At 50.1% G+C, this 23,057-nt stretch overlaps 1 protein-coding gene across 1 annotated transcript in view; it reads left to right on the top strand.

Annotated features, from left to right (window-relative positions):
* The window catches only part of LOC133119324 (membrane-associated guanylate kinase, WW and PDZ domain-containing protein 2-like), a 196,690-nt gene that overhangs the window by 156,464 nt on the left and 17,169 nt on the right, over positions 1–23,057 (top strand). Inside the window, 9 exon segments of the mRNA XM_061229860.1 lie at positions 2,113–2,144; positions 5,673–5,838; positions 9,020–9,061; positions 9,535–9,626; positions 11,424–11,616; positions 15,764–16,021; positions 18,017–18,202; positions 19,618–19,843; positions 22,890–22,895. Of these exon segments, the coding sequence (XP_061085844.1) occupies positions 2,113–2,144; positions 5,673–5,838; positions 9,020–9,061; positions 9,535–9,626; positions 11,424–11,616; positions 15,764–16,021; positions 18,017–18,202; positions 19,618–19,843; positions 22,890–22,895 (1,201 nt within the window).

The raw sequence follows: 23,057 nt of genomic DNA, 5'->3' as shown, positions 1-23,057 counted from the left end.
AGTACAACAGTCTGTGGCATGTTGTCAAAGATCTGTGCTGATGCACCTTGATGGAGAGCAGGCTGATGTATGTCCGTTTAATTTCCTGTCTTTCGAGGCTTTTAGCAAGTACAGGCATTGCACCGCAAACTGAGGTTTTGTGATTAATATGCCGTTGACCCGACGGAGACAAAGTGTTAACATGGTTGTCGAGCCCGTTCAGCTTCCCAGGCAGAGGTGGAAAGTCCAAGGGTCTGAAAGGTTCGGCGATGTATTTCTTCCTCCCGTGAACTCGGCCAACCGATTTCGCTAATTAGCTCTACCTTCTGGCTGAAGAAGTGTGCTACTTAGCAAATCCAGGTGGTTGGAACAAAGTACTGGGGACGATTTTTTACTTTTTGAACCTGGCTTTTCCCGGCTCCCGGTTAGTCACGCCGACAGATGGCTCCCTCTCCGGCCCTGTACAGTAGACCCGCTCATTATCCCTTCAAGGTGTGAGGTCACAAATAAAGGGTTCTTAACGGAACATCCGAATGCTGATGTCACAATCACGGCTGGCGACTGAAAGCAACGGAGTTCTAAGAACCCCGACTTAGAACGTTGGAAAAAAAAAAACATTCCGAGAAAACCCGCTCTTCAAAGAGGTCAATAAAAGCGATCACACAGCGCCCTCGTGATGAATCAGGACGGGTGCATGTTTAAGGGCGCTGTTATATAATGCGGTCCACCAGCTGCTGCTGCTGTTCAGGACCAAGGACAGCTGCCCAGATTCCCCCCGGTCTGCTTCAGCACCTTGGAGAGCCGCTGTGTTTACACGCAGGGCAGAGTCTCGGGAGGGTGTGCGTTCCCAGCACCACGGAGAGGTCCGCAAAAAATCTCCTAACATTTCACCCTGTTCCCGCAATGTTACTGCAATGTTTCGTGAATGTTATAACAGTGCCCCTACACGGCAGCAACATTGTGAGAACGTTCTGCTTTTGCCTTACCATGCACTGCAGAAAAGTCTGTCGGAGACTTAAAATCATATCATGTTTTTATATCAAACCGCAAAATTGTGATCGTTATCGCCATTACCCTGTCTGTAAATATCGGAATATGATGTATTATTTTACTGGTAGTAGACGCGTGTAACGCATCTTATTCTTAACGCATTTTGACGCTAATGCGGACCTATGTGCATTTCCTTTATAGCCTCCCCTCGCGGATGACTCACTGATTTAATGGCATCCTCAGTGCTCTCCTCCCCTAACCTCCCTTTACTCTTAACCCCTCTCATTCTGGAGAGAGACAGACAGACCGATAGATCAGATAGATCATGACATTTATTTAGCGCTTCTCAAGACGCTCAAATCGCTTTACAGTGATGAGGGGGGGAAACTCATTTCAACCACCGCCGATGCAGTGGCGGCCATTTTGTGCCAGAATGCTCACCACATACCAGCTGAGGTGGAGAGGGGAGAGAACAATGTTTTATGTCAATTAAATCCAAGGGATGGTTAGGCGGCAGGCCGAAAGAGCCAGGGTTGGGAATTTAGCCGGGACATCGGGGAGAACCCCCTGTATTCACCACCAGCTTCCCCCGCTGGCTGTTCTTACCTTCTCCAAAATTCACTGGCTGGTGGAGGTTTAGCGAATAGTTTCTGCTAGCCGCGAGGGTCAGCGACCACTCCGTACTGCAGCGGGACTATGGAGATCCCTGTCGAAATCCCTTCAGGGTTTGCGTCGGAATGGAAGGCGGGCTCCAGTGACGTGCGTGATGGTTTGAAGATCTCGCGGTCTTGTTGGGCGACATCTGGGCCACATCTGGAAGCCCTGCTCCAACAAAGTTCTGGAACATTATTGGGAGAGCTCCCCAGCTGGACGTTCTTTCAACAAAGATCTAGAAAATTCTCGAAAGAGTTCCTCGAGTGAAAGTTCTCCAGAAAGACCGCAAACCCTTCTTGAACGACTCCGTCCTGACTTTTCCCTGATTCGAACACCTGCATCATTCAAATATATATATATATATATATTTGTATATATATTATTTCTTTTGGCATATCCCAGCATCATTGTCATTGTCAAACATTTTTCCATTTTATGTCATTGAATCATCCCTTCTCCAGGCTGAATGTTTTTGTTTTGCCATTGCAGGTCACTTGTCTCCGTGGAAGACCCCTCCACAGGTAAAGCTGCTGCCTCACAGACACCAGCCCTTTCTGTCGCTATCTCCGACTTCCCTTTCACCCGCATAATCGCCAGACCGGCCTGACGTCGCATAACTCCCCCGCCCTCCCCGTACGCGCCGTTCCGATGCGTCCCGGCGCCTGCTGGGAAACGCTCCGTCCTCGACGCCCGTCCACTTCTGTCTCCGGTGGAGACGGGCGCGCATCAAAGCAGACGTAGAATTTCAATGACAGTTTCCCGGGCGAGCGTAGCGTAGCAACAGAAAACCGATAAGTCTAAAAAAAAAATTTTCAAAGTCGAAATAAAGGGCTCACTGCGTGCATATAAGTAAGCAGTATGTTTAGCAGACGTGCATACTTTCAGGACACAGTAGTTCAAAGGCCGTTTTTGGACACGGCCTGTATCACCTGCCATTGGTTGTCAGGGAACTACTTCCTGTTCCGTCTCCCTGCGTCCCTGAACGCAGGATGTGGAAGCGTAGCTCCGCTGGTCTATTAATTCTGTAAATATTTACAGGCCGGCTGCACCACTCTCCTCTGATAGGCAGCTCTCTCGCAATTTTCATTCCTATTTTTCCCATTCGTTCTCATGCAGGATGGTCTCGCGAAGGAGCCATTCCGGCTCAAACGCGAGAACGCGAACGACGCGCGGGGCCTTTGTAAAAAAAAAATGCATCCCAGCGCATGTCAGATAGCCACGGTCCATTATGTTATTTAAATAGGAGAGGCTGCTTATCCGCCTTGTTGAAGGAGAGAGATGACAGTATGGCGTCGCGAGATGGCGGTTAAAACAGATTAAACGGCCGTTTCCCTCACGAGTTTCGAGCTGGTTGAGCGGGCCTGTGTCGTCTTCAGAGCGCACGTGTAGAATCTAGCGGATAGCGGCTGTCGGCCATAATGCGAAAACTCGAAAGCGGCCATCTTGGTTTATTTTACATTTCAATAATAATACAAGTTATTATCGACTATGACTACTACTGCTACTAATAATAAGAATAATAATAATTGTGATAATTATAGTAGTAGTAGTAGTCGTAAAAATACTACTAAGTAAAAATAATATAGCTTTTATACAGCAGCCTGCATACACTTGCAGATCAAACTGCTCTCCGCAGATTAAAAGAACAGGAGTATGTTGGGGTCCGGAACATTCCGATTTGGTCTTCCGGAAATTCACTGCGGTGGCACAGCCGAGTGCCTGCACTGCCCTGGCAGCGGATGTCCGGAAGTTTCCGGAAAACTGGTGTTAGTAAGCAGAGCTTTCTGCGAGGAGGAGGAGGATGGCGAGGGAGTGGGAGCTGACCGTCTGGTTGGTTTCTAATATCTGCGCTCCGGCTCAGCCTGCAGACCGCATTCCGCGGCTCGGCCCACACACAACGGCGCCAGGCGTGACCAGTCGCGCGCGGAACGGTGCCAGACCTGACTAGACGCACACAGAGGATCGCCGAACGCAGCCGCGTTTCCCGCAGATCCGTGCCGAGGCGCCGCTAGAGGACCCTGAGTGGCCCTGCAGCTGTAGGTCCCAGTTAGGGCCTAGCGTCCAGGCTGAAATGCTCCCGCAATGTTGCCGCAATGTTTCGTGAATGTTATAACAGTGCCCCTACGTGGCAGCAACATTGTGAGAACGTTCTGCATCAGCCTTACCATGCACTGCAGAAAAAGTCAGTCGGAAGTGTTTCAGCCTTGTAACGAGACTTAAAATCCTATTTATCTTACGCTCAAGTAGAAAATATATGTTTTAATTACTGTTTACTTGACAAGTGAAATTTTCGTACTCCGCTGGCGAATCTTGAAATGAGCCAAATTGTCTCGCTTCATTGGCAATATTTTTGTCTTAATTAGCAAAAATAAGTTATAGAAATGAGATTTGAAGTCGAACTGTAAGACTAAAATACTTGTTTAGATGAACTTCTTTTTCGGGTGTTCGCAGTGCGGACACCTGAATCTAGTCATCAGCGCTCGACGGTCGAAAACGACACCCGTTGCATCCGGCTCGTGGCTTTCCATCGCACCGCGCTCCGTAACGACGCATTCAATCACTCAGTCTTTTAAAAGCCTTCGTTTCTCCGTCCGAGCTATTTTCATAATCATTAATATATACATGTCATCTTTTTCCTTCTGTTGCACCAATAACCGCCGCCCACATGTGTGGAAGCGGCGTTTTTTTTCTTCCCGCGGCGCGTCTTCGGTTAGCGGCTTCCCCTCAGGCCTCCGCTCTACCGCCACCTGGTGGCGGCGCAGGGCATCTGCGCGTGCGTTTCTTCGTTCCGGGGGGGGTCTTATTTAATCGGCCGTCTCCCGTCCCGCCCGTCTGTCCTCAGCGTCGAGCCTTCCCCCGCCCTCTCTGCCCCTGCGCGAATAACCCGCTTATCGCCGCCATCCCCCCCCCCGCTTCGACGCGCTTTGGCCGATTTTTTGATTTGCGCTGCCCCCCCCCCCCCCGCCGCCCTCCCTGTGCTTTTAATCACTCCGCTGCTCGTTCCGCGCTCCGGTTCCCCCGCCGAATTTTATGAATGCGCTCGGTGTTCCAAGACTGCGACTGCAGGTAAACAAGGGCGATGTTTTTTTTTTCTGTTTGTATGTGAGCGTGAGGGAGGGAATGAGAGAGAGGGAGAGAGAGAAGGGGGGGAGAGGGAGAGGGAGAGAGAGAGAGGGGAGGCAGAGAGAGGGAGGGAGGCAGAGAGAGAGGGGGGGGAGAAAGAGGGACAGTGGTTTGGTTGGGTGAGAGAGAGAGAGAGAGAGTGAGAGAGAGAGAGAGAGAGAGAGGGAGGGAGGGAGGGAGGGAGGGAGGGAGGGAGGGAGGCAGAGAGAGAGAGGGAGGCAGGCAGAGAGAGAGAGGGGGGACAGAAAGAGAGAGAGGGAGGGAGGCAGAGAGAGGGAGGGGGACAGAGAGAGAGAGGGACAGAGAGAAAGAGGGACAGTGGTTGGGTGAGAGAGAGAGAGAGAGGGGGGAGGGAGGCAGGCAGAGAGAGAGGGAGGGAGGGAGGGGGGACAGAAAGAGAGTATTAGTCATGTGTCTTCCTTGAGATCAGTTTTAGAGCTCTGAGTCTTAAAGGTTTGAGGACTGGTTGCTGACTGACTCAAGGTGATCCCAGGCGCGGACGGTGAGTAATCTCAGCGGCCGTGCCCCTCCCCCCCTGCCGGTCCGAGCCAATCACGCGCCGCCCTCCGCCTCGGTCTCCAAGCGACCTTTCGAGCCCAGATGCGGAGACGGAAGCCGAACCCAAAATGGATCCGGCGGAAAGGGCCTTCCTCTCCATCGCCTTCGGAAGGCCCTGGCGAAGAACGGGTGAAGAAGACGAAGGAGCGGTGTCGCCTCGGGGGAAGGAGATCCAGGACTGAGTCACACAGAGACCGGCCCACCCTCCTCTCCTCTCCTCTCCTCTCCTCTCCGCTCAGAAGCCCCACGGGCTGTTAAAGGGAGGTCGGGGGCGGGCGAACGTCGACCTCTGGTGGCTGGAAGGCAGATTGCAGGGCCAGAGCCGGAATGGGGGACGGTAACTTAAAAACATGCCCGTGTGTTTGCAGGTTCTGGAGCAGTGGGATCTGCATGGGAGCCCCCAGACCGGGCGTCTATTGGCCCACGGCGCCCCCTACCCCCACACCGCCCACGCCCTCCAAGAAGCCCTCGATCTGAGCATGCCCGACCCTTATGACCTCTATGAGAAGTCCAGGGCTGTCTATGAGAGTAGGAGTAAGTAATGGCCCCACCACTACCCCCCCACCTCCCCCCCTGCACACCACCATTAGCCCTGAAGACCAGGGTCCACAGTAGGGAGATGTATCTCCCTTGTGAAAGAGATAACCATCTCAGTTGGACTCACCTGGTTAAATAAAAGAGAAACAAATAAATAAAGATCCACACTCATATTTCTTCTCTGGGGGGGGGCACCTGACATCGTGCTAACGGGCTAACGTGCTAATTCCAGTCGCGCGCGCACCGTCAGCCTTCCGGGCACCGAGGATTCAAAATGGCCACCAGCTCGAAAGCTCCGGCCTCACGCTCTTTTAACGCTTCCTCCAGCCCATTAGGCGGAGTGGAGGCGAGGCTCTGCCAAGCTTTCAAGGTACATTAGACCGCAATAAAAAGCAGACTTAGCCGGTAGAATCACTCGTGGGGCTCATATAAAAAATTGACATGGACGAGCACACACACACACACACACACACACACACACACATACTCTAATGCATTATCCTTCCCCTGGTTTCATTGGTCGGTATTTCTGGTGACTGTGTGAGCTCATCTCTGCATTGAGCGTTTTGATGGGACCCCTCTTGTGATTCTGCAGCGCAAGCATCAATCATTCGCCTTCTCTTATGGTCTTTATACAGGCTTTACGTTTTGAATTCAGTTGGTCATTTATCACGTATATGTTTTTTTTTTTTTTTTTTTTTTTTTGGACTAGCACCTGGAAAAGATTTCAACTTTCCGTGGTGGAGATGGAGGTTGATGCCGCACTTGTCGGCACCTTGTCGGTGGATTACAAAAGAAAACCGTTAAAAAGAATCCACGAAGGAGCCTTTGTGATGTCATATTTGCGTGACATGGCAGGTTGCATTCTGGGTAGTGCAGTTCCGCACGTGTGACAACAGCTGGATTGCTTGAATATTCTATGTATTTGGATAATGGAATGTCCTCTATTTCCAGCAGGAACAGATTAAAATTAGATTGAGTTTCTATGAAATATTCAGACACTGACAGCATTCAAGGTGTGCACCGTGGAGACACTGGTCTTTTTCTTATTTCTGTTAACCCAAAGTTGGCAATGGCAAGCAGATACTGTACACTGTAACCTTTGTCAAGGATACGTAACTGTCTCTGATAAACGTTATATAACGCGTAAGGTGTACGATCGGAAATATGTGATTTGAGTCTTAGCTGAACATTTTAATCCTGATATACTGTAAGAATCGCTACTGGGAATTGAAATCAACAAAGTCTGAAAGCTTTTTAGAATTTTTCAAAAAATAAAAAAAGACATGGGTGACAAAAAGTATATTCTAGAATGCTGAAATAGGAATTGTAGTCCACTGGCAGTTGTAAATTTGGTGTTGTGTAAAATTGAGAAAAGATGCCCACGCATTTTTGATTCTGGTGGGGGTTCCAGTTCATTGTGGGTCCTGTTGGAATGGAATTCTTAAGAACCCGTGGTTGCCAGGTTGGCGGCCCTTCCCCCCCTGTGTCTGTAGATTCTGCCGGGGGAGAAGGATTACATAAGAAGACATTTATTGCACAAGTCACTTCTGTCAGGAGGAGTCTTCTTCAAGTCTTCCAGAGGTTCTGACCTCCTGCTGATCCTGCATCCTCCCCAGGATCCTCCTGAGGTCCTGCGGAGGTCCTACTTACACAACCGGCTCTACAGACACTTGTACTCACAGCTAGAGTTAGATATTGTATTGTTGTGCTCGGGGTATTCTAGCTGCCAACCGTGGTATGCTAGTTTGTAGGTTGATGTATTCTTCAAGGGTTCCAATTGTATCTGTATGGTCACGCTAGGACCAAACTGTACTGTCCTCTCAGGTCCTCTTTGCACTTGTACTTGTGTTTGATCTGCACTTCGTTGTACGTCGCTCTGGATAAGAGTGTCTGCTAAATGCTTTGTAATGTAATGTAATGTAATGGCTAGACCCGAATAATCTATCCCAGTGCACTGTTCCCTGAGATCAACCCCAGTAGGGTCTTGTGCTGTTGCCCTCCGCAATGTTTCAGGAAGTGTGTGTTTTTTGTAATAATTTACTCCGCAATAATTTGTAAATTTGCCGATGTATTGTGAAGTGTTGCGATATCTGGGTAACACGTTTTATTTTAATATATACTATTTTCGTAAGGGAGTTTTCCTGGGTGACTCTTTGGTGTGGTGCAGGTTGTCAAGCACAGAGCCGTCGTATATGTGCATTCAGACCGAAATAAACGACAGCCGCACGTTTAGCCTCGGGCCAGTTCTGTTCCGGTCCTGCCCGGGTTGACGCGAAAGGTTCTCGCAATGTCTCCCGAACGTTTCGCCAACGTTGTAACATTGCAGCAACGTTGGGAGAACGTTTTTTCGAGAACGCGGGAGCCAGCAGAGACGCACTCGCCTGTTTGCCTTCCCGATCGGAGGCCGTTTTTGATCCCTTTCACCCGAGAAGCACAAACCTTTTAGCAGCAATTTCAGGAAAGCGTGACTAAACTATGTGATGGGTTCTGTGGCGGACATTTTGTGGCCCTCTTTTCGGGAGGCCTCTCTTTAACAGCGCTGGGCCGTGACCGCCAGAAACACCAAACAGACCCGGGTCAAATACATGATTGTTTTGGATTCAAATATATATATATATATATTTTTTTTTACTGAGGTTGTCTGGTGTGTTGGATCCTATGAAGTACTCTCAAGAAGTGCAAAGTGCAAAGTGCAAAGTGCCTTCTTGTCCTCTCGGTTGGCTCAGTTGCACCAGGCAAGATAAATCAAGCATATTTTAATTCAAAACGATTACGCATTTGACCCAGGTATGATGCCAAGTAAAAACGAGGGGTAAATTGCAAAAACAAATACTGGCAGACGGAAGGGTGTGCGGAAGGGAAGTCGATCCTTTGCCACAAAAGCGTGAGCTTGCATCGTGGAATAAAATATAATTTTAAAAAAGACTCGTCTCCCCATATTATCTACCCATTTCAGCTCTTATTATGAATTTTGTGGGTGTCTCTTAAGCGTGTTACTGTTGAACTGGGTTTTCATATTGAAATCAGCACTGTGCAAGGCGGAGTGGGTCATGTTAGCTGTGTAGCCGCGTCGCGGACAAAGTGTCCATGGACGACCAATCGCAGCGCAGCGCCTTATTTGCTTGTGTGTCACCGTCGCTAGGCTAACTTCACTTCCTCTGGTCTCTCCAATCAGAACCAGCATTGCCGAGGACTGCCTTCCGATTGGACCCCACGGGCAAGTACACCTGCATGCCGCGGCCTCGTTCCGTTTTCTGCTGTTTTTTTGCTGGATATATCCGACTGTGTGTGTCACCTAGAGTTTTTGTGTGTTAAGCGGTTTCCCTGTTTTTCTTACTGTCACTGACATTTGGGGAGCCTTCCCTAATATGCAGGCTGGTCAGCTTCTGCAGCCTGAAGCTGGTTATTCTGCCAGTTCTGGTTCTGGATCTGATAATGTTTCAGTTTCTGGTTCTGGTTCTGGTTCTGGCTCTGTTTCTGTTTCTGTTTCTGGTTCATTTTCTGTTTCTGATTCTGGTTCATTTTCTGATTCTGGTTCTGATTCTGGTTCAGATTCTGGTTCTGGCTCTGATTCTGGTTCTAGTTCTGGTTCTGGTTCTGGTCCGGTCTGTGGCCAGATCTCGCGGCAGGGGTTTGACGGCGGGACGGCGGTTCTTCACTGACCCTCCTGTGCTTCCTCCCCATCACCAGGCCTGGAGTTCCAGGACATCGACGTCCACCTTCGGCGGCAGAAATCGGGCTTCGGGTTTCGCATCTTGGGGGGGGACGAGGCGGGCCAACCCGTGAGTCTGGAGGCGTGTGACAAGGCTCGTATGGGACGGGGGCGTCGAACATCTCTCCCCCTTCCTTCTCCCGCTAACCTCCTTCACCCACTGAGTCACTAATCCAAATCCCTCATATTTTACTGGGACTGTACTCTCTGAAGCCTCAAGGACACTCTAGTGAGCATGTTGTAGCGTGTTATAACCAGTCATGTAAGCAAACTGCAGTCTATGACAAGTGTTGTGACATTGTCATAATGTTTGCTGCAAGTGTTACAAACAAAATGGCCGCCTACATCAGGACAGTGTTAAAACATGGGATCTATGCTGTCATGCAAAGGCACGGCTGGCTACGCTAGGTGTTAAGTCAGGTTTATAGCCTATAGTTTCAGTAACTCCTAACGCAGCACAACTCAACATCTCGTCCTGCGGGGCGTAGTGTCTGCTACACTACCGTGTGCTACACCACCTGATTTCACCAATCGGCTTCTTATCTGAACCGAGCAGGTAAAAGAATCAGTGAAATCAATCGGAGTGCCACACGGTAAGAGCAAACACCTGCACGTGCTACGGCTACAGGACGCGGAGTTGAGTGGCGCTGCCCTCAACCCGTCAAACTCCCTTAGCCGCTAATCCGACGCTAATGCTAATGCTAATCCACCACACATCCTTTGGTCATTGTTCTCAATTCGTGTCACGCTCTTGGTTGAGAGTGGCTCTCGCTCGGTGATGTCGTCTTTTCCGCGTGAGAGCTGTACTGCATGCCCAGTGGGACACGTTAGTTATCCGCACCCTGCTGAGATCGTGGTCAGTGTAGTTTAAAGCCTGTACACCTCAAATGAATAGTTTCTCTCCTCCCCACAACTCCCAGCGTGCACACGGATGGACAGATGGATAGAACAACGATTGCCCTTTGAGGGTATTTACTTGGCATTACATCGCATTGCATAACATTTTCTTTGGCAGAGGCTTTTATCCAAAGCGATGTACGATGAGTAGCGTGTCCAGGGTCACTGGAACAACAACACCCAGGTCAGATCAAGTGCAATTCTCAGGAGTAGCAGCTCTCCAAAACCACGAACATCAAGTCTAGTTCACGCACAGAAGCCCCGGCCAAGCCTTAAGATAAAAAGGGAGGACTTTGTTTGCTCAAAAGGTCATCACATATTAACATAAAATTTGTTTCCGAAATGTAAAAATGTTCATTCAAAAAATATATATTTTTTAACTCCAGCAAAGATCAACTGGGAATCTAATCTGGTTTAAAATTTGTTTTTTCGACACTAGCTGGCCTGTGGCTGGTCTAAGCTGCTCTCTAGCTGGACAGAGCTGGTCTAAGCTGGTTAATCTGTTACAGTAAACTGGTTGTCAAACTGGTGGACTAGCTGGTCAGCGGCGTTTAAACAAGATTTGACCAGTTCAGGCTGGTTTAAGCCGGAATTCTCAGCGAGGAATCTTTCATCACTTGAGTGGCTCCCGGAGCAGACGCCCTCTCTCCCTCGCTCGACCTCTGACCTCTGACCTTTGACCGCGTGCTACACCACCTGATTCCACCGATTAGCTTATTATGTGAACCAAGCGGGTAAAATAATGAGTGAAATCAGGCGGTGAAGCGTGCGGACACCCGGAGTTGAGTTAACGGTGTCCTAACCCGTCAGACTCCCTTAGCCGCTAATCCGATGCTAACGTTAACGCTAACGCTAACGCTAATCCACCACACATCCCCGTTGTCAGTCCACGTGAAACAGTCTTGGTGAAGAGCGGCTGACTCTCCCCGGACCCCGGCGTGCTAACGGCGCTCTCTCCCCCGGCGAGCAGATCCTGATCGGGGCGATCATCGAGAAGAGCCCGGCGGACCGGGACGGGCGTCTCAGGCCGGGGGACGAGCTGGTGTCGGTGGACGGGGTGGCGGTGGCGGGGAAGACGCACCGCTGCGTCATCGACCTCATGCACGCGGCCGCCCGCAGCGGCCAGGTCAGCATGACCGTGAGGAGGAGGGCGCCCCCTTCAGGTGAGGAGGTCACACACGTCCGCTGGGCCAAAGCTCGCCGAAATCCGTCTGCCCTAATCGAGATGAAATGTACCGCTATAGGTGCACTTGAATGATAATGAATGACTGGGATATATTGTTACATTACATTACGTTATTGGCATTTGCCAGACGCTCTTATCCAGAGCGACGTACAGTTGATTAGACTAAGCGGGAGACAATCCTCCCCTGGAGCAATGCAGGGTTAAGGGCCTTGCTCGAGGGCCCAACGGCTGTGCGGATCCTATTGTGGCTTTGAAGACTGGGGGGAACCACCGACCTGGCGTGTCCCAGTCATGTACCTAACCGCTACACTACAGGCTGCCCAGACTTTCTGCTGTTGCATATCCACTCCAAGGTTCAACGTGTTGTGTGCTCAGAGATGCTCTTTTGCGCACCACTGTTGTAATGTGTGCTTATTTGAGTTACTGTCACCTTCCTGTCAGTTTGAACCAGTCTGGCCATTCTCCTCTGACCTCTCTCATTAACAAGGTTTTTTCCCCGACAGAACTGCTGCTCGTTGGATGTTGCAACTCTGTAAAGTCTAGAGACCTTTGTGTGTGAAAATCCCAGGAGAGTAACAGCTTCTGAGACCACCCTGTCTGGCACCAACAATCGTTCCACATTCAAAGTCACTTAGGGCACATTTCTTCCCCGTTCTCATTTTTGGGTCTAAAAAACAACCAAACTTCTTGACCTTGTCTACATGCTTTCATGCATTGAGTTGCAGCCACATGATTGGCTGATTAGGTATTTGCATGAAGGACGACCGGTGTACCTAATGCAGTGGTCACTGAGTGTATAGTTAGATATATGTTCACATTTAACATTTTAATCATTTGGCAGACGCTTTTAATCCAAAGCGATTTACAAGTGCAAAGGTTCATAGGGGGGGGAGGGGGGTCAAGAGGTAGGACTAAGGTTGTTTTTAGTCTGCGTCGAAATAGGGGGAGGGATTCTGCTGTCCTGACAGTGGTAGGCAAGTCATTCCACCACTGAGGAACCAGAACGGAAAACAGGCGTGAGCGTGCAGCTCGACCGCCAGGTGCTCGTAGTGAGGGAACCGTAAGGCGACCAGAGCTGGCAGACCAGAGTGGTCTACCTGGTCGCCAGCAGTGTGTTTTTCCAAAACATATACTGCAAAGCAGAAGTAGAATATGCATTTGTCAGAAGTGGAAATTCAGAAAGTAAAGCTGAAGAATGGTGTTACATACTGTAGCAAATCCAGGTGGTTGGAACAAAATGCTGTGGAGGGCTTTTTCTTTCTGAACCTTGATTTTCCCATTATTTAGCCGGCTGTTATTTTGTCAAGTGTAAGAGGTGTTGTTAAGATGTTTTTTGCCAAAGAAGTCAAGGCTTTTAAACATGCCCATCGAGTGCTGTGACATTTGGCTCTTAAACCAAAATACTTGCTTGATAAAAAAACATGGCATTTTACCAAATACGCATTTTTCGCATTTATTTCATTAAACAAATGGTTATTGTGATGAAGAAGGTAATGCAAATTTATTTTACTCCTTTTCAGTGTGAACTTTCTTTTTCCTGGTTCAGCGCCATATTGGAAGCCGGCCACAGCTGTTTGATGATTTAAATCTCGAAACAGCTGTGGGTTAAATCCACTCTTGGGCGGGAGACAAGAACCCCGGGAAACCCCCCCCCCAAAAAACGGTCGAGGTTGCAGTGCCAGCGAGAACAAAACGTTGTAGCGTTGCGAGGTTTTATAAAGTCGCAGTTCATCCTTTTGAGTTTTGGCGGTGAACGACATTGTAGCAATGCATCTTTTTCCGACCCGGGTCAAAGACCGTTCGGTAACGGTTTTGGATTCAAATACTTTGCTACACTTTGCTGAGCTTGTCTGGTGAATTGGAACCAATGAAACGGTGTCAAAAAGTGCAAACCTCGCCTTCTGTTCCAGTCGGCTCAATTGCGCCAGTGACGTGCGACACATCTAACGCACCCCCAAAAAAAACCGTATCCCTCCCCGGACGTCACGGCCGACTTTCGAAATCGCCTCCGCTGCCCCAGCCCGGCTACCGGGCTGAGGGTCAGTTCAAAAATATCAGTTAATTCCCCAAAGAGCAGGCGGGCTTATCGCCCCAAAGCCTCACTGTTTTCACCAGACTCAGAGCAGAGAGGTATTAACCTGCCAGGGAATTCTGGGATTGATCTCCTCCCCTCCTACCAGCCCGTCTATCTCTGGGCTCCAGAAAAGAGTGGGGGGGGGGAATGGACGAGTTCCACCTTTAATTGCCACGGAAACCAATTCCATTTTTCGCTCTATTAAAGCTCCATCGCCCCTGCGACGCCTTGAGGTTTTTTCCGCCAATCCCCAAAACACGGGCTCGCCCCCATAAGAGGGTTAGTGTTTTATTTCCTGGGCTGTGCGAAGTCGTGATTCAATCACCGCCGCTCCCCAACTTCCACTGTTGTTTCTCCTCTCCTGGCGGAAAGAAAAGTTCGGCCGGCCAGCGATCGCGCAATATTTACTGGAAACCGCGTTTGGGGGCTGTGATTTTTTTCAGCCGGAGCTAAGACGTAAATCTGTCTCGGGCTGATATTTATTCCCTCTTTGGAGACCCCGGGTCTCGGTGCCCAGGAGAACTTTTATTTTGACGGGGGTGTTTTATGTGGACCGGCTTTTTATGTAGATGGAATATTTGGGCTTCAAACACAGCTCAGGTTAAATGTCTTGTCGATGCGAGCCGCGGCAGCAGAGTTGACAGAAATATGCTAAAACGTGTTTCGCTGCATAAATACCGGCCGAGAATTTGTTTTGATGTACTCCGGTCAAAACGGTGGAAGTGCGGGCCGCTTTGCAGATTTGGCAGGGGTATGAACTATCCAAAATGTCAGGCCAGCGTCCTGGATTACACACTGTATGAGATTCATGCATGTTTTTTTCCTCACACAAAGGCCTATGTGAGGAAAATCTAATGTCGGAGAAAAAAAAGTTGAAAGTTCATTATTTTGGTTGTTTGGCTTTTCATTGACTTTTATTTGACAACCGCTGTTTTTGGGGTAACACATGACTTCAGTAAGTCACACCACACATATAAATACTTTAATAAGTTACTAAGTAATATAACAAGTTACTGTGAGAAATAGGGTAATATTATTGGAGCTACTATATCAAGTAAGGACCTTCAGAATCAGTTTTTATTGTTTTCTCCTAATTTATCAAACCAATCTGGAAGAGCCAGGAAGAAAAGTCATTTCCTGTTATGAAATCAGAAAATGGCCGCACAATCTTGTTGGAAACATCCACAGTACATTACTGTAATTTCATCAGTGAAAAAGGCAAGAACATCGTTGTAAAATGCCATCTCTGTCCAGGCAGTAAGGAACCGTCTGCGGCCAGAAATGCAACATCTAGCTTCAAAAAAAACATTTGGAGAGGGTACACATTAACATGAAGCAAGAAAACAAAATGGCTGCTCAGTGTGAGTCTGCTGCAAGAGCAGCAGGGAATGTGTCCTCAGACACAGCCATTTTCTCAGAGTCTGACAACATTCATTTTACCAGTATAAATCAAGCACGCTACAAATACGTTCCCCTGTTATTGATATGTGGGGGCTGCGGCAAAATTATTGTGACAGTCTTCTCGATTTCATTTAGCTTCATGTGCCTTGTCCCTCTGTGCTTGCTTTGAGGTCATTCTGTGAAGGTAAAGCAAAAATAACACAAAGTAATGTTGCGCATGACTTGGCATAGAACGCAATAATTTGTAACTTGAAGGTAATGAGTAATATATTACTTTTGTAAGGTAATCTCCGTAACCCTGTACCGCAGGTAGCTATTGTGTGATTTTTTGACAGTGCTCTGTTGTGACTGCAATGACATGAATATTTTTTGTTGTTCTGTTCAGGAGATGGTATCCATGTAAAATGGTTGAGACTGCACTTAATATATTTTTCCCTCGGTATTCCCGATCTGAAGGAATGCTGCAGCTCCCAAACACCTCATTCCGTGAGCGTTTTTGGGGAAGTTACTCATCCTTCCAGCGCTGCCTTGTTGACGTTTTCGGGCCCGTTGGAAATACCGGCGGTGGGGGACTTGAGACTTGAGCCGTCTGACCGCTAGTTTGCGCTTCCTCCCCGGCGTGACCCCGGCTCTCTGTCGCCCCCCGCAGGCGAGCTGTGTCCGCAGAACGGCCGGAGCCCCGGCTCCGTCTCCACGCAGCACAGCTCCCCCCGGAGCGACTTCACCCTGGGCCCCTGCCCCAACCCCGCCGGCCCCGCGGCCCCGGGCCCCGGCGCCTCCCCCCCCGAGGGCCCGCCGCCCCCCGGCCTGCAGGCCAGCGACGTGGTCATCCTCCGCAAGGAGAACGAGGGCTTCGGCTTCGTCATCATCAGCTCGCTCAACCGGCCCGAGACCAGCGCCACTATCAGTGAGTGTCACTCCGGTTTAGTCAGTAATGAGTGTTCACACCAGCGCCACTATCAGGGAGTGTCACTCCGGTTTAGTCCGTAATGAGTGTTCGCACCAGCGCCACTATCAGGGAGTGTCACTCCGGTTTAGTCAGTAATGAGTGTTCACACCAGCGCCACTATCAGGGAGTGTCACTCCGGTTTAGTCAGTAATGAGTGTTCACACCAGCGCCACTATTAGTGAGTGTCACTCCGGTTTAGTCAGTAATGAGTGTTCACACCAGCGCCACTATCAGGGAGTGTCACTCCGGTTTAGTCCGTAATGAGTGTTCACACCAGCGCCACTATCAGTGAGTGTCACTCCGGTTTAGTCCGTAATGAGTGTTCACACCAGCGCCACTATCAGGGAGTGTCACTCCGGTTTAGTCCGTAATGAGTGTTCACACCAGCGCCACTATCAGGGAGTGTCACTCCGGTTTCATCCGTAATGAGTGTTCACACCAGCACCACTATCAGTGAGTGTCACTCCGGTTTAGTCCGTAATGAGTGTTCACACCAGCGCCACTATCAGGGAGTGTCACTCCGGTTTAGTCCGTAATGAGTGTTCACACCAGCGCCACTATCAGGGAGTGTCACTCCGGTTTAGTCCGTAATGAGTGTTCACACCAGCTCCACTATCAGTGAGTGTCACACTGGTTTCCTCAACAATGAGCGTTTCACTTTAAGTTCCATTTATGTTTTCGCCAGTTTTCTAATCAGTTTAATTCCGAGTAGTTTTCACACCAGTTTAATTTCTAGCGGTGTTCACACCAGTTCGACTTCTAATGGCGTTCACACCAGTTTATCTCTAGTAGTGTTTATACCAGTTTCACTTCTGCTGAGTATTCACACCAGTTTCATTTCCAGTGAGTGTTCATGCCAGTCTCAGTGGCTGTGGCTCTTTACAGCCAGTTTAGTATCAGCCTATTTAATCGGCTCCATTTTCAGTGTGCTTTTTAATTTTATATTTTCCTTTAAATGATTATCCCCATTGAATTTACAACTAATGGCGTGTTTGTTTCTGTAACGGTTTGTTGTCATTGCGGTAATTAATCTTTGTACAGGTCAGCAGGCGTGAGATTTCATAATTGCCATTTCGAGAGAGCGTTGGGTAGAGCAGTCGATACAGCCTCTGAGTGAATTAGTATTTCACCGCAGTGTCGAACCAGTAATTGTTTAGTTCGGCCATTCATGGTAATATAAGGCATGGAAGAGATAGCACTTGTGTTCTGTGGTATTTTAGTGTCGTTGTAAGTGTGTGTTCTCCTGTCTGTCGATGGTGTACTGCGTTGTGTTCAAGTGCAGCACACATTCTGGCAACAAATTGCCTTGCGCAAGTGTGTGTGTCTGCGTGTTAGGCAGTGTCCGGTGTCAGAGGTCTGCCTTTAATCTCCGTGCCTTTGATGTGTGTGTGTGTGTGTGTGTGTGTGTGTGTGCGTGTGTATGTATGTGTGTGTGTGTGTGTGTGTGTGTGTGTGTGCCTGTGCGTGTCTGTGTGTGTCTGTGTATATGTGTGTGTGTGTGTGTGTGTGTCTGTGTATATGTGTATGTGTGTGTGTGCCTGTGTGTGTATGTATGTGGCTGTGTGTGTATATGTATGTGTATGTGTGGCTGTTTGTGTATATGTGGCTGTGTGTGTGGCTGTTTGTGTATATGTGTGGCTGTGTGTGTATATGTGTGTGTGTGCCTGTGTGTGTATGTATGTGGCTGTGTGTGTATATGTATGTGTATGTGTGGCTGTTTGTGTATATGTGGCTGTGTGTGTGGCTGTTTGTGTATATATGTGTGTGTGCCTGTGTGTGTATGTATGTGGCTGTGTGTGTGTGTATATGTATGTGTATGTGTGGCTGTTTGTATATATATGTGGCTGTGTGTGTATATGTATGTGTATGTGTGGCTGTTTGTGTATATGTGTGGCTGTGTGTATATGTGTGTGTGTGTATATGTGTGTGTGCCTGTACGTGTCTCCTCTCCAGCTGTGCCCCATAAGATCGGCCGCATCATCGAGGGCAGCCCTGCCGATCGCTGTGGGAAGCTGAAGGTGGGCGACCGCATCCTGGCGGTGAACAGCCAGTCCATCATCAGCATGCCGCACGCCGACATCGTCAAACTCATCAAGGACGCGGGGCTCAGCGTCACGCTACGCATCATCCCGCAGGAAGGTGAGGCTATCCGCTGTCACCCTCCCTTTACCTGGGTCAGGTGTGTTCACCCTCCCTTTACCTGGGTCAGGTGTGTTCACCCTCCCTTTACCTGGGAGTGTTTACCCTCCCTTTACCTGGGAGTCAGGTGTGTTCACCCTCCCTTTACCTGGGAGTCAGGTGTGTACACCCTCCCTTTACCTGGGTCAGGTGTGTTCACACTCCCTTTACCTGGGAGTCAGGTGTGTTCACCCTCCCTTTACCTGGGAGTCAGGTGTGTTCACCCTCCCTTTACCTGGGAGTCAGGTGTGTTTGCCCTCCCTTTACCTGGGAGTCAGGTGTGTTCACCTGGGAGTCAGGTGTGACTACCCTCCCTTTACCTGAGAGTCAGGTGTGTTCGCCCTCCCTTTACCTGAGAGTCAGGTGTGTCCACCCTCCCTTTACCTGAGAGTCAGGTGTGTTCACCCTCCCTTTACCTGGGAGTCAGGTGTGTTCACCCTCCCTTTACCTGAGAGTCAGGTGTGTTCACCCTCCCTTTACCTGGGAGTCAGGTGTGTTCACCCTCCCTTTACCTGAGAGCCAGGTGTGTTCACCCTCCCTTTACCTGGGAGTCAGGTGTGACCACAGCCTGGCCAATCAGTAGCGCGAACTGTTCAGCTGGGAGAAAAGAAAACCCGGGCCGGATTTGGATTCGAGAGCCAGATTTGGCGACTGCTGCTCTATAACCTCTCTCTGAACTGAGCTGTTGTGCATCCCTGTCTGACACTCTCAAAATGTGTGACTATGTTGCCCTCTCTTGTGTGACTGTGTTGCCCTGAGCTACACTCTAAACCCGGGGGGGGGGGGCAGTCATGTGCCAGGGAGAGCCCGGAGTACGCAGGTTTTCACTCCAACCAATCACTGCACCCGCTGCCTTCCTTAATCAGTTCCCTCCCCTCAGCTGTGTGTTAATTGGTGAAATCGGCGGGTGTAGTGATTGGTTGGACTGGAAACCCGCAGACTCATCCCACCGCTCCAAGTTGAGCTACCGTGTCACGCTGTCTCACGCTCTGAAATTCGTGACTGTCGCACTTCCAGTCCCCGAGCCCAATATGAAGTGGGCCCGGTCAGATCCCAAGGGGGTTTTGGCTTTGGGTGAGAAAATATCTTAGGGTTTTAACCGGGGCTTAAAACAAAAGTACGGCAGTCATTTTGATTTGTTGAAAAGGTATAAGGTGGAGAGTGGCGTACGGTACTCTTGGGATTTTCACGGAAGTTCGGCTTGAGTGTCTTGGGACTGAAAGGGTAAAGATGTGCGACTGTTACCCTGTGATAGACGCCGGAATTAGTGACTGTTACACTGTAAACTGTGCGGTTGTGTTACCCTCCGCCGAGCGACTGTGTTGGGCAGTGCTTCACCCAGCGCTGTGTTGACTGGAGGCCCCTGTTCGTCGCAGAGCTCAACAGCCCCCCGTCTGCGGCCAGCTCGGAGAAGCAGAGCCCCATGGCCCAGCACCACAGCCCTGTAGCCCAGCCCGGCCCGGCCGCCCAGCCCGGCTCCGTGACCCAGCCCGGCTGCGTAACCCAGCCCAACCCGGTGACCCAGCAGAGCCCCGTCGCCCAGGTGACGCCGGTGGCCCCGGCGCCCGCCCCGGCCCCCCAGCTCTACGGCCACGACAGCAGGTACCGTACCGGCCAATCGGGGGCCGACGTCAGCCGTGACGTCACCACACTCAGGAGCTCTGCCAATCGTAGAGTTTGTTAGTCGCAACCGACAGAGCCGACGCTGATGGTGATTGGTGGTTCAGTTTTGGAAGGCTGGATATGTATCTAGCCATTATTCTGCCTCTATATTGTCTGCGGCTGTATTGTGATATATGTGGTCAGTAGCACTTTACAATAATGTTACATTAATTGGTATTAACAAATGTAGTTGACTAACTAACTACTAAGAAGTTAATGTGGACAGCTTTGTTAACGTACTTGCACGTCATTCATTCACGTCAGCAACTACTTGCGTAAATTCCGAGTCATATTGGAATGAGAAAAAAAACAGTTCATGCATTTGTGAATGCTTAGCTAATTGTTCATATGGTTTGCAAATGTATAAATATGCATGTAGCCAGTACATTATTTTGTAGTTATGCCAATTAATGGGACCTTATTGTAAAGTGTGACCACGGTGTCTCTCCTCCGTTTCCGCCGACGACAGTCCACAGCTGTCACTCGAGTCATAAACAAACACTTCGACCAGACGAACGACTGGCGCTTAGTAAACAAATCGGAGCGGAGGTAAGCAGGGAATCCCGAAATAGCAGCAGCCCTCCCCGCGCGCCCATAGATTAGCCGGCGCTCGGAGAAGGGGGAGGGGGCCCGGAACTCAGCCGAGGGGAACGCCGCCATCCCGCGAGTTTCCCCTCCGCTCGTCGCGTAACAGACTTTAGCGGCGCTTGAGTTATTTACTCGTGTCGTACCTTCTCGGCGACGTTCAATCTTTCGCGGGGGACCCGTCGCCCGTGTCCCGCCTGCCCTCGGCGACGTTTGAAGATCCTTCCGGGCTTTCAGCCGTTTGCATCAGCGCGTTTCCGAGCAGATGGCGTTCGGGGGTGGGATTTCGCGGGGGCTGCGATTGGCTTTTGATCCTATTTCGTGATCTAACCGCCGCTAATGCTCAAGATTAAAAGTTTTAGAGATGCGCAGACACTCGAGACACGCAGGCGCGCCATCCAGTCCAGTGGTTGCGTCACGCACCCCACACGAGCTCACACGCACACACACACACACTCACACTCGCACACACACACACACACATACACCCAACACATCCCCTCCGCACGCACACACACACACATACACACATGCACACAAGCTCACACCCACACGCACACACCCAACGCACACACACCACACACACACACACACACCCAACACGTACATGTACACACAAGCTCACACCCAACACGTACATGTACACACAAGCTCACACCCAACACGTACACGTACACACAAGCTCACACCCAACACGTACACGTACACACAAGCTCACACCCAACACGTACACGTACACACAAGCTCACACCCAACACGTACATGTACACACAAGCTCACACCCAACACGTACATGTACACACAAGCTCACACCCAACACGTACATGTACACACAAGCTCACACCCAACACGTACATGTACACACAAGCTCACACCCAACACGTACATGTACACACAAGATCACACCCAACACGTACACACACACACACACGTACACGTACACACAAGCTCACACCCAACACACCCCCTCCACACGCACACACACACACACACACGTACATGTACACACAAGCTCACACCCAACACGTACATGTACACACAAGCTCACACCCAACACGTACATGTACACACAAGCTCACACCCAACACGTACACGTACACACAAGATCACACCCAACACGTACACGTACACACAAGCTCACACCCAACACGTACATGTACACACAAGCTCACACCCAACACGTACATGTACACACAAGCTCACACCCAACACGTACATGTACACACAAGCTCACACCCAACACGTACATGTACACACAAGCTCACACCCAACACGTACATGTACACACAAGATCACACCCAACACGTACACACACACACACACGTACACGTACACACAAGCTCACACCCAACACACCCCCTCCACACGCACACACACACACACACACGTACATGTACACACAAGCTCACACCCAACACGTACATGTACACACAAGCTCACACCCAACACGTACATGTACACACAAGCTCACACCCAACACGTACACGTACACACAAGATCACACCCAACACGTACACGTACACACACACACACACGTACACGTACACACAAGCTCACACCCAACACACCCCCTCCACACGCACACACACACGCACACGTACACACAAGCTCACACCCAACACACCCCCTCCGCACGCACACACACATACACACGAACACACAAGCTCACACCCAGCACACCCCCTCCGCACGCACACACACACACATACACACGAACACACAAGTTCACACCCAACACACCCCCTCCGCACGCACACACACACACGTACACACAAGCTCACACCCAACACACCCCCCTCCACAGGCACACACACACACATGCACACAAGCTCACACACACACACACACACCCACACACACCCACACACACCCAACACACACACACACACACACACACACACACAGACACATTAACCATCCAGTCCAGAGGTTGCATCACACACACACACACACACACACCCACACACACCCAACACACCCAACACACACACACACACACACACACACACACACACACAGACACATTAACCATCCAGTCCAGAGGTTGCATCACACACACACACACACACACACCCACACACACCCACACACACCCAACACACCCAACACACACACACACACACACACACACACACACACAGACACATTAACCATCCAGTCCAGAGGTTGCATCACACACACACACACACACACACCCACACACACCCACACACACCCAACACACCCAACACACACACACACACACACACACACACACACACACACACACAGACACATTAACCATCCAGTCCAGAGGTTGCATCACATACACACACACACACAGTCCAGAGCTTGATCACAGCAGCCGGTGTCCAGCCTCCTGTGTGTCCAGGCAGAACGGCCCTGTAACCAGCGCTGTCAGCTACAGGTGTAGGGACGTTAGCTCAGGTGGTAAGAGCTGTCATCTGGCAGTCGGAGGGTTGCCGGTTTGATCCCGCCCGGGCTGTGTCGAAGTGTCCCTGAGCAAGACGCCTCACCCCCAAATGCTCCTGACAAGCTGGTCGGCGCCTTGCATGGTGTGTGACTGTGT

Source organism: Conger conger, chromosome 19 (assembly GCF_963514075.1).
Source record: "Conger conger chromosome 19, fConCon1.1, whole genome shotgun sequence".
In the NCBI taxonomy this organism is placed as follows: Eukaryota; Metazoa; Chordata; class Actinopteri; order Anguilliformes; family Congridae; genus Conger; species Conger conger.
This window is presented reverse-complemented; position numbering and strand designations above follow the sequence as displayed.